The 12,507-nt window shown below is 43.0% G+C and overlaps 1 protein-coding gene across 2 annotated transcripts in view; it reads left to right on the forward strand.

The window, feature by feature from the left end:
• Positions 1–579: 579 nt before the first annotated feature.
• Positions 580–12,507, forward strand: part of TOP2B (DNA topoisomerase II beta) — a 70,095-nt gene continuing 58,167 nt past the window's right edge. For both annotated transcript variants that reach the window (XM_030007658.2, XM_030007659.2), the window contains exon 1: positions 580–1,281. In XM_030007658.2, the coding sequence (XP_029863518.1) occupies positions 1,219–1,281 (63 nt within the window). In that variant the 5' untranslated portion in view covers positions 580–1,218. The remainder of the gene's footprint in view (positions 1,282–12,507) is intronic.

Below are 12,507 nucleotides of genomic sequence, written 5' to 3' on the forward strand. Positions count from 1 at the left end.
TACGCCCCACCTCGCGCCGCCCCTCCCCCGCGGCGCGCGGCAGCGCCCCCGCGCGGCGGCAGCGCTCCCTCCCTGTTGCCACCCGCAGTGACGTCTCACGCGGCCGCCGCCGCTCCCTCCGCTTCTCCGATTGGCCGGCGCCCCTCGCAGCCTGCCCGCCTCCGGCGCGTGATTGGCGGGTCGGCTCGGGGACAGGGAGCGGGGCGGGGGGGAGGAGGAGAGGGCAGCCCAGCCCGGGCCGGCCGCGTTCGGAGGCGGCCGCGACGCGGATGCCGGACGGGGCCAGCGCGCTTATTGTCTGAGCGCGGGGCCCCGGCGGTAGCCGTCCAGGGGGTGGGGAGGAGGCGGGGGAGCGGCACCGGGCACCGGGACGGGGCGGAAAGAGGAGGGGAAGGAGGGCTGGGCCAGCTGCGGGTGTCGGCGGGCGGTGTGTGCGTGCGTGCGTGCCTGCGTGTGAGGGGGGGCGGGGGCTGCGCGGGCACTGGCGTGCGGGTGCGCGCGCGCGCGCGGGGAGGGAAGGCAGGCGCGGGCGGGGGAGGGGACGAGGGGGAGATTTTATTATTAATCTGTTTTCCGGGCCTTTGTGGCTGCGGGGGGGGAGGGCCTGGGGGTGAGGCGGAGAAGGAGGGGAGGGAGGCAGGCAGCGCTACGGCGGCGGTGGTAGCGGCGGCTGTTGTTGCCGCCGCCGCCGCCGTCGTGAGGTGAAGGGACCGGCAGTCCCTTTAAACTAGCGAGAGCCGCAGGCCCGGCTGGGCCCGCCCGCTCGCTCGCTGCCTCCCGGCCTCGAGTTTGAGCGCGGGCGGCGGAAAGGCGCTTTTGTGCGGGCGGCGCGGCCCCTTGGCTGCCCTTCCTTCCTCCCTCCTTCCTCGGCCCTTCTCCGCCGGGCGCTTTCCTTCCGTCGCGGGGCTGCGGGCGGCCACGGGAGCCCTCGCCCACCCCGGCGGATTATTTTCCTTCGCCTCAGCTGCGCTCCCCAGCATGAACTAGAAGCCGGGCCGAAGCGGGTGGGGAGCTCTCGGCGTCGGGGTGCCTGTGTGTGTGTGAGGGCGGGCGAAGGGCTGTGGGGGCTCCCGGGCCCGCGCGGCGCCTGAGGGGCCGGGGCGAAGCGCGAAGGGCGGGCGCGCCGCGCCGCGCCGTGCTGCGAGGCTCGGTGTCGGTGCCGGCCCTCTCGGTTGCCTCCTTGCGCCCTCACTTCGGCTGAGGAGAAACGGGCAGAAAATGGCAAAATCCGGAGGCGGCGGCGGCGGCGGTGGTGGCGGCAGCGGGGGACTGACTTGGGTGGTAAGTTGTGGGGCTGTGTTTTGTTGTTTGTGGGGCTTGCTTTTTTTTTTTAATTATTATTTGCTGTTATTTCTTTCTGCGTCCCTGGTGTGTGTGGAAAGAGCGCGGCTCGGCTTTTAAAGGAGGAAGAAACTGACGGCTGGCGTGAAAGGGGAAGCGCTGTAGAGCCGCTCGGTGGAGGGGTCCGGGGCGCAGGGAGTGGAGGTAGAGGGAGAAGACAGCCCGGGCTTGCGACTGGGGTGGGCGTTACAGGAGGGGAGCCTGCAGCCGTGGGGGGCTCGTCGGGGTGCTCGGGACTGTAGGGAAAAGGTTAGTCTGTGAGCAAGCAGGTAGGAAGGAGCCTCCTGCCTTGGGGGGAGTGGGTGGTTCACTAGGGCTGTTTTGAAGTTACCGATCTCCAAAGTGAGATGTGGGCTGGCTGTCGTCCCGTAGAAGTCGCAGTTACAGCCTCTTGATGCTAGAGCAAAGTCTTTGCGGGCTACCGAAGGGACTACGTGTTCATCCCAGCTTCTTTCCCAGCTGTCTGAAAAGACAATACCTGAAGTTCTTAAGTGTCAGAGATGGCTAAAGAGGAGGCTTTCAGAGACATTCAGGGGGGGCTGGAGCTTTGTGCTTGCTATTGTGTCTTGGAATTGAACTTCATTATCTTCCAAAAGTTGTAACTCTAACAGGGCCAATAAGTTTGGGTTTTGGTTTTTTTTTTTATTGCTTTTCATGGATTGGTCAGAAGTAATAAGATTTGAGAGGGTGCAGGTGACAACTGACTCTAGAACTGGTGAATCGTTTTGAGCCGTTTTAAAATCTTTTGAGAGTATTGGCCTTGACTCACAGTGCAGAGGGATGCTCTCCTCGTCTGTAGTAAGAGGGGATGCTCTCTGGTTTTGGTAAGACCTGAGGAAGGAGGAGCAAAGATGACCTGAAGGGGTCTGGTTCAGCCAATCAATAACTTCTCTGCCGTTCTCTTGCTCAGTGTAGGGTTGAAAAGAGGGTAGCTTCTTTAATGTTTAAGCAGAAGACAGTATATCTTGATGGATAGGTGGTGAGGTGGCTGCATCTTTAATCAGATGCATATGCTTTACAGAGTTAGGAACTTTTAAGAAGTCTTGTTGAAGAGAATAATATCAAACTTGTTCTTCTGTTGTGTCTTTCTGCATCTTTGAGCTGTTGGAAAAGAATGTGAATAGTACTATTGGGGTGAACAAATTCTGTGTATTCTGATGGTGGAGTATTTCTGTGGCTCTAATTACTGCATTTGATGATGGTAATTCTCTTTTTCATTTTAAGAAGCTGACAGCATGGAAAGGTATAAAAAAATGAGCAAGTTTCTGGGTGTGCCATTTGAAATTAGACAGTTTAGGTATGGGAACAGCCTAAGTAGGGAAACTAATATTATTCTCCTTTCCTTCCTGCAATACTATGTGATCTTGATCAACTGTGGTCGTTGGATAGCTCTTCAGAATTAAGATTTTTACCGGGTAGGTTGGACCAAGTAATTGAAAGTTTTACAGCTCATATAGAAAACTGCAGAATGAAGTGTGAAAATCACCGCGTAGGCATTTTTAATGAAACATGTTCTTAAATGTAATGGGGATGAAATTATGGTGAGTCAACAGTTTCCTACAACTGGAAGTAATCAAACTTTTCCTTCTCTAAAAGCAGTAAAAATTAAAGTGTTTTTGTTAACTCAGAATAGTTGTAGGAAAATAATTAGATTTTAGTTAAAACTGTGTTCACTTTTTTTCCGGAAAACAGTAGGACGTTGTCTCTTTCTCTCACTTGCATTTTAAATGCTGAAGATCGGACTTCTGAGCCAGTTCCTAAAGCCAAACCTGTTCAATGTCGGTTGTAGAACACTGGCATACAAAAAAGCAGTATTGTTGTGGCACTGAAATGGATGGGGCAGTGGCTAGCGATTGGTTTAGTGTGCCAGGCTGAAAAAAATGTTGATTCTGGCTATGGTTCATGAGTAAATACCATATGCTGGCCTTGAGGATGAGAGGTACAGAGCTAGGGACAGTAATAGTTTCAACCATCTGATTTTAATCTGCTTGCCATATATCTGCTGGATATGCGACTACTTGCTATTTGGTTGTAAGTTCTTTTGAAACTACCTTGATTTTTTTTTTTAGGCTTTCTACTAGTGTGTTGAAACCACTAGGATGCTCACTTTCTGAGTAATGTATTTTGTATTGTTAGTGGTTTCTTAATAAGACCATGAGTTAAACAATTGAAGGGTAACAGAAATCTAGTTCCAAAGATGAGGAAATATTTAAAACTCGGTGGAATGTTAATTTATGTTTCAAACCAGCAAATCCTATATACATAACATGGTGCTTACATTTTAGTAGAATTGTATGTGTAACTTTAGCTTTGGTTGTGATTTCAACAGCATACTTGTTCGTCGTTTCAACTAACTAGGAAAGAATTACATGCAGTTATGAAAAAGGAAGGGTACTTCATGTGGTAGAGAATTTACCTTAGAGTGAGTTTCATAATGAGAACAACATACGAGCATCAGGTGATACCTACTTTTACTTTTTTAAAAGCAAGATGAACTAAATGTTAATGGAAACAAACAACAAGTCATCTGTGTTTTCAGCTACAGAACATTAAGAAATGTAACTAGCAATGGTTAGCTGTTAAGTAGGCAAAATTACCAGTGATGGGGACACATGAGAGTGTATCAGTTGCTAAATGATTTTCCCAATAAATATTTTCATTATATAACTGAAAATAAACCAAGAAAACCTCCGATTTATCAAATGTACTAGTTATTTTTTGAGAACCTCTTTATTTTTTTGTCTGGTTGCTGATTGCTTTTGAATTGACTTGCAGCTCCCCACTCTAATAGTTGGTAGAAGGTGGAGTTGTGACCAACAGAATGATATTAATTACTTTTGGTGGATGATTTCCAGGGGTCACCTATAAAAGTGTTAAATTTTATTAAGAGTTAGTTACAAAAGCATGGATTTGTAACTAGAGGGGTTTTCACTGGTGAAACATAAAGGCATTTTCTAATGCTAGAAAAACTTTGAACAAAGGAAGTAATTCTTATCTTCAGCCTTTCTGTGTGGTTAGGGACTACAGAAAATGAACTGTCATAATAGTACAGTAATAGTACTTTTTTTTTTATAAATATGCCTTTTATAGTGAAAGTGAAGTCATTGCAAGTAACACCGAAGTGTGTTTATTCTGATACAATGGTAATGCCTACAAAGCTATGGAAGAGTGTTTCAAACAAGCAATACTTCATCACTTACTTCTGTCAATGTTTTCAAGGCTTTCTCCTCGACCCTAAGAGCTACATGAGCCTGATAAATGAAAGCTGAGACTCCTGATAATAATTTAAGACTTTGAACACCACTTCCATTTTCCTGCCCTTCATGAAAGGGATAGGTTTCAGTTCTAGGAAATGCAAGCTTAAAGTGAATATATGCTGAGTGTTAATTTTCTTAATATTCTTAAAATTTTCTTAATATTTCTTAATATTTTATTTAAAAAAAAACTTACTGTCAGATCTGTGTGCTCCTTGAATGGAGCAGAATGGAAATACAGCATATTATTAGTAGATGGAAATAATGTATATATTTGGTTTATACTGTTTCATACTTGGTTTGAATAAATACTGTAGCTGTATATTGCTAAGTGAAAAGATAGCAACCTTTCAAATAATCTAAATTCAGCTATTAGCACTTCTCAGCAGTTTCAAACTTTACCTCAGCAATAACTTTTAACTTAATGTTGTCATTTTTTTAAACAAAAAGAATATATATATATATAACAGAGGAGATAAGACAGGAGACTCAAAACAAAATGAAACAACCCCCCCCAACAAATGAAGCCCCCCCATCCTTCTGTTAAAGGGACCTTGTCTTTCTTTTTACAGTTTCATTTGAAAAGAAATACTCTTAACTCTAGTAAAGGAATAGCTTTCAGTTTGACTTGGCTTTTAATAATTTGTTTCAAGAGGATTAAAACAAATCTTTCTTTTGAATAATGTTTGATAATTTCCAGTGAGATGCCATAATTCACTTGTTATGGATTCTGCACTAGGTGGTTTCTAACTTTATGGGTAAGTTTTTTGCATTTGAAATCTGAACTGGGTCTCTCCTGCACCAAGGATCTGCCCACCATTGCTGTATACTAAGCTCCAATGATTACTCTGATTTGGGAGAGGGGCTTTTGGGCAGGAGCAAGACGGAAGTTCCCTTCTGCCAGTATAGTGCTTGGAGGAAGAGTGTTGGGATATGACAGGGTGCCCAGGAATTGTTGTATGTTACTGCTCTATCATGAGTCTATTTCTATAAGCTGGCAGGATTCTGCCTGCCCGAAGTACAAACAGTTAAGCAAATATGACTAGTTATATGACCAAATACTAATCAAATCTTCACTTTTTAAGAGATAAGCATACTGTCCTAGATGTAAACCAAGTATAAATAATTCTTCTTAGTTCTTTTTATTACTGTTTATTACCACTTTACTAGTTTCAAAAGCAGGGGTAGGTGGTTGAAGTTCCTACCCCTGAATCCTCTAGACCTGTTTAGTTGCCTGTCTAGACCCAAGTTAAACCCCAGAATAAGCTCTCTGTTCTTTCCATTTCTTTATCTGGATCAGGCCTTCTGTTTTGTCACTGGCTGAAGCTAGCCCTAGAACACAGTTACCATATATGTAACAGTTGTTACATATACTGTTAGTTGCTGTCTTATCTTTCCTCTGCTATATTGTGTCTGCAGAGGGGAGAGAAGGGGGAGGGGGGGAGTCTTATGTTGTTGCCAAGTGTTATTTCAGTGCTCCTCTCTTGCTTTTTATAAGCATCTATCTTTTTTTTTTTTTTTTTTTTTTTTTTTTTTTTTTTTTTTTTTTTTTTTTTTGCTGTTATGTTGGCCAGAGAATTGGGGGGGGGTTGTGCCCTGTGGGCCCTCCCCTCCTGCTGCCTTCCCCCCCCCCCCCCCCCCCCCGTTATACAGTGGAAGGGAGGTCAGACCTGAAATTGGTGCCCCAATATGTTACTATTTACTTCTATTAATCATAATGCATTTTGTAGGCTTTGGAGCTAGGTAGTGTATCAACAGTTGAAGGGAAGCAGCATTTGCTTTTGCTCTTGTTGAATTTCTGATTCAGGTGTCCTTAAGGAAGCAGTGTTGCAAAGAGATGTGATGACTTTCCTGAATATTCTAGCACTAGAGGGAAATGTTTGTGGCTTAATTTGGCGAGTCAGACACAACAGTTCTGAAGAGGGATTTGTTAGATGTTGTGGCTTGCTTGCCAAAATAAAGTTGTTACCTCTTATCCTCTATCCTCCATACCACCATCGAGTGAAATACTTTTGTTGTCGTCTTACTGGTCCAGTCTTCTCCTTGTTAGAGAGCTGAATAATGCAGGGTCAAAGAAGTGATGGAGATGGTATTAAGTAGAGGCTTCGTGATGGGACAAGATTGAGGCTACCTCTTTGACTGCAACTGAGCCAGACTTGCAGCTTAGTCACATGCATCTTCACCCTGTGTATTCTGAGCTGGGAGGAAAACTTGTTCTAGTGTAGGTGAAAGAATGCTGAATAAGAAGTGGGGAAATAAATTGCAATGAACTCTTGGAAGGAATGTATATCTTGGGGGTGGGGGGCAAATGGATTTAAAAAAATACATGGGGGGAATACTTTAGATGTTTGGTGGGGAAGGTGTATGTTCAAGCATGTGTCCTCTGTTAATGTTCTATCTCTCTAGATTTGTGTGTGTATACATTTAATTTCTAAGCTACCCGTGCTGTATTAAAGAGTAAATAAGGAATTACTTTATTTGGACAGATAAAGTAACATTTCCAAATAAAAGTGCATATAAGTAGTCTAAGGTAGGCAGTTTAGGTTTGAAAAAATCTATCATTTAAATCTAGTATTTTATTTTCCTAGACTTTATTTTCCAGAAGTAGATTTTTACCTTGCATGTAAACTGTCTTGTGTGTCTATGTGCAAAAGCAGTCATCAAATGCATGTTTATATTTCAATTAATTAAAAGCAGCACATGTGATTCATAGCTGATGGATATGAATGATTCCATCCCTGGGAGTAGGTTTTATATATATATATTGTATATATAGAGAAAGAACTTGGAAATGAAAACTGGAACAAAAAAACTTAATTTTCCTCATTTAAAATAGTAAATTTCTTGCAAGTCACCCAAAAAGTAAATATTATTCTGCACTATATAGGTGGTTGGAAAATTTTCAAAAGCAGATTGAGCAAAAATATGCAGTTCTAAATGTGGATAACTGTGAGGAAGCCTGTTTTGAAAATTGTATGCTTGGAGACCTAGTGGTGTCCTCTCAAGTACATGTAGTGGAACCCAAGTATTTTGGAAGAATGTATTTTAATGCTAATATCCCAAATTTAAAGTGAATATTAAGTCAAGACATGTAAAATGTTTTTACAGAACTTTGAAAATAAATACTAAAATTTAAAGTATAATTTAAGTTCTAGCAACCAACAGAGGTGTCAAGATTAAACATACCAAATGTTTGTTGTTTTTATAAATGTAGAAGAAAAGTGTTCCTCAGAAGCAAAGTGATAGACCAGCTCTTAGTAATAGTAATTTTTGTTCAAAAAATGTTTCCTTGCCATTTTTGTCCAGTAGTTCAGCAATGAGTACTCAAAATGCTGATGTGAAAAGCAGGGAAAGATTACTACCCTCCCTGATAAGTGAGGATCAGATCTGCTAATTTTAAAACTTCAGTGTGATTGTAAATGCTTTTACTCTTACGAACTGAGTCCTTTTAAGTTATGTTTTAAAGCGCGTGTTGTTAAACTTTTTTTATGATATCAGCTCATCTAGTTTCATTTCATAAAGCTATTTTAAAATGCTGTCTGTGTCTTGATGCAATTCCAATTTACATATAAATACAGTTTGCCACTGAAAGTAAAGTACTACTTTTAATTTTATGTTTTGTTAAAATGATAAATCTGTGTATTTGTTACACTATACACATCTAAGAATTTCTAGGTTTTTTCAGCAAGTAAGAAAAAAGGGCATTAGCAAAGTTACTGTAAAGGCATCAGATCTAAACATCAGATCTATATTTGCCTTTGTTGGACATAATTTAAAAAGCTACTTTAAAGGGGAAAAAAAAGGCATAAAAGAGAATTAGATTGCTTAACCTACTATGTGTGTTTTTCCTGATTTGTGAGGTAGAATTGCAATTGAGATATTAAGCAGTCCTCCTGTGTTGGGTTGACCCTGGCTGGATGCCAGGTGCCCACCAAAGTCATTCTATCACTCCCCCCTCAGCTGGACAGGGGAGAAAAAATATAACAAAGGGCTCGTGGGTTGAGATAAGGACAGGGAGGGATCACTCACCAGTTACTGTCATGGGCAAAACAGACTCAACTTGGGGAAAATTAACTTAATTTATTGCCAATCAATCAGAGTAGGGTAATGAGAAATAAAACCAAATCTCAAAACACCTTCCCCCCCACCCCTCCCTTCTTCCCAGGCACAGCTTCACCCCCGGATTCTCTACCGAGCCCCCCCCAGCAGCGCAGGGGGATGGGGAATGGGGGTTGGGGTCAGTTCATCACACGTCATCTCTGCTGCTTCATCCTCTTCAGGGTCAGGACTCATCACACTCTTCCCCTGCTCCAGCATGGGGTCCCTCCCACAGGAGACAGTCCTCCATGAAATTCTCCAACATGGGTCCTTCCGCTGGGCTGCAGTTCTTCACGAACTGCTCCAGCATGGGTCCCTTCCATGGCATGCAGTCCTTCAGGAGCACACTGCTCCAGCGTGGGTCCCCCACGGGGTCACAAGTCCTTCCAGAAAACCTGCTCCAGTGTGGGCTTCTCTCTCCACGGGTCCACAGGTCCTGCCAGGAGCCTGCTCCAGTGTGGGCTTCCCACAGGGTCACAGCCTCCTTTGGGCACCCATCTACTCCAGTGTGGGGTCCTCCATGGGCTGCAGGTGGATATCTGCTCCACCATGGTCCTCCCTGGGCTTCAGGGGGACAGCCTGCCTCACCATGATCTTCCCCAGAGGCTGCAGGGGAATCTCTGCTCTGGCGCTGGTGTCTAGAACACCTCCTCCCCCTCCTTCTTCACTGACCTTGGTGTCTGCATTGTTGTTTCTCTCACATGTTCTCACTCCTGTCTCCAGCTGCTGTTTCTGTGCCCACTGCAACTTTTTTTCCCTTCTTAAAACTGTTCTCCCAGAGGTGCTACCACTGTTGCTGATGGGCTCGGCCTTGGCCGGTAGTGGGTTCGTCCTGGAGCCGGCTGGCATTGGCTCTGTCGGACATGGGAGAAGCTTCCAGCAGCTTCTCACAGAAGCCACCCTGTAACCCCCCCTGCTACCAAAACCTTGGCATGCAAACCCAATACATTTCCTTTCATGGAAGCTGTGTGTCTTGAGGAGGTGCTGATTTCTTTCACTCTTTTTAGTGAATGAGTGGGCCTGGTTAGACTGTTTCTGTTCCTTCTTTAAGACATTGAACAGTTGTGAGAAGAAGAGGTGTGTGGAAAAACTGGAGAAATGTCTGCCTTAGTGAGGTGCCAAAAACTCACACACCAGCTTTCTCAAACTGTGAAGGAATCTTCAAGGAGAGAGCAAGGAGCAATTTTTCTTGTCATGGCAAAATCACAGGAGCTGTAGTATAATATGGAAAAGTTATTTTCTTATAAATCAAAAGAAGCTGAGATAAAGTAGGAGAAAAAGAAAAAAATGCTCTTGCAACTAGATAACTTGATATGTAGTGTTTCTGTAAGAGCAGTTAGAATTCTGGGGTCATCCCCTAAGCAGAGCATCTTTACCTGTGAGACATTGGTAGTGTGAGCTTCACTGGAGATATTGGAAAGCAGCTGTCCAATCTTTGGTAGCTCTGGGATATTTTCACTTTTTAGGAAAGATAGCGTAGTAGTGTATGAGCATTTCAGTCTTGTTTTTATTCCCTTGACAGTTGTGTACCGTGATACAAAGATACAAGAATGGCAAGGTGTCTGGGGAAAAATAACACCATCTTAGACCAGCTGATACAGAGTTCTAGTGCATGCAGTCAGTCATTCAGGCTATTGCCACCATGCATCAACACTGAGCTCTATGTTGGCTGAGGTAGTGTTTTTCATCATATACTATTTAGTGATCCTAACTTAAAGTCTTTTCCACCACTATCGTATTAGAGTATTGTCATGAAAACTTGAAGTATTATGTTACAATCTTGGAGTAAAATGGACGCAAGTGGCTTGGAGGAAAGCAGTTGCAAGAAGTGAGGTAGTTACTCTATTTTGTTATTAAGCAGACCTGGGAGAGGATTTTTCTTAAACTCACAAATAAGAGGCTGTATAAGCATGTGAGGAATCAGCTGCAGGGGGGGGAAGTTCCTTACCTGAGTTTCTCGGTAGAGAGGGAGGGAGATAGTCCAGATACTTGAGAGGAAGCAAACCTGAACTTGTATCATGTTAACCTGCCTTTCCTGGTACTAGTTAAATCTTTCAGAATATGCCATGTAGACTTTCTTCTTTGCCAGTTGAGTGATAAACATGTCAGGTAACAGAAAGATGATGAAAATGCTGAATGATTTAAAAATTAATCTCACAATATATTTGAAAATATTTTCAGTCTTTTATATGGTACCTTTTATGGAGGGGTGAATTCTTCTGCCTTCCAAGATGTAATTCTTAAATTGCAAATTAAAGGCTATAGATTTGATGATCTTCAAGATTGTTAGCATTTTTAGTGAGCAATCCTGAAAGGTTTTTCATAATAATTTCTGTAGGAATGTTGTGGGAGGATGAGTGGCTGAGGAAGGGGGAGTTTTGGAACAGTGCTCAGGCTTTTTTGACTTGTTGCTGCCTCTGTTTTCCTCCTTCTGAATTGCTGTAAATGTCTGGAACACCAGACCTGTGTTCCTTTCTCATGGATTTTACTACAGGATTGAGACTAGAATATGTAGTATATTTGAGACTTGTAAAATATTTCAAGATTTGTAAAATCTCCAGAGGAGCAATAGATGCTGCATGTAGGAGTTGAGCAATTAAGCTACTTTTTTAAAAGAGCACTGGATTCATATTTACTTTAACGTGGAAGAAAAGAATAGATTTTGAAAATACAGAATACCAGAAAATGTGGCTGTGTTAGCATAGGCACTTTTAATAATAAAAAAGCTGACGTATATATTATTGTGGTGCAATATGTGGTATTTGAGAGGAAGCAATGTGATCATTATTTGTAAACTTTTAGAGTTTGTTCCATGTTTGGTACAGTTTTTAAGAAGAACAGAAAAAAAATCATTCATGTCCATTTACGTGGTACCTTTTCTTAAGTAATTATGTTGCTATTGCTTTTCTTTTAAAGATTCTAGGGACCAGACTTTTAATGGTTGCTACTAATCATACTGTGTTCCTTTTTAGGGCACCATATATGTTAGAAGTACAAAATCCTCAAGGATCACAGGCAAGGTGTTTTACTATTTCAATGCAAGGTAGACATGCAAATAACATAAAGGTATACCAATCCTAACATACTGATAGCTGTTACATTCATGAGAGTTCAAAAATTTGATTCTGTTGTACAGTGGAGAATTGCTTCCTATTGAAGAGTGCAGTTGGATAAGTAACCTTTAAGTGATGTTTGGGCTCTGCTCTATCGCTAATGTAATGTGACTAGTAATCCTGAAGCTGACTAGAAAACTCTGGGCTTTGGGTCTAGCATCGAATAAAATCTTCGTGTGTGGGTTCACTCACTTCTTCCCGTGTATTGCAACTTGACTCCTGTTCTGTGTTACTATGCCAGTTAACATGAGCTAAAAAACTAGCCTGTTTGATTTGCTCTGTGTGTATTCTCTTGCAGCATGAATGTCTTGAATGTTGTCTTACTCATGCCTGAAGCTTTTTCTACAGTTCTTTTATTAATCTGAAGATGGTTCAGCAGAGTAAAAATACCTTGCGGTACAATATGGGTTCAGCTGGCCATAGAACCTGTAGGATCTGGAAGGAAAGATCACAGTGCTATTCTAGGAATGTGATATTTGACATACAGCCTGAATGGGTTTCAAAGATTTTGTTCGTCAGAAGGATCTATCAGGTTGTGTTGTTCCCTTTCAAAGTAATCTTTGCAACTGCAAAATGTAAATGTGCTGAGAGTCTAGAATACTTTAACAGCACTCAAAGTGGTGATGCAGTAAAGCATTAAAAGGGGCAAGGATATGGGAAACACTGAGTTATAAAGAGGTGCTTCCAGATGCTGATAACCT

Source organism: Aquila chrysaetos, chromosome 3 (assembly GCF_900496995.4).
Source record: "Aquila chrysaetos chrysaetos chromosome 3, bAquChr1.4, whole genome shotgun sequence".
NCBI lineage: Eukaryota > Metazoa > Chordata > Aves > Accipitriformes > Accipitridae > Aquila > Aquila chrysaetos.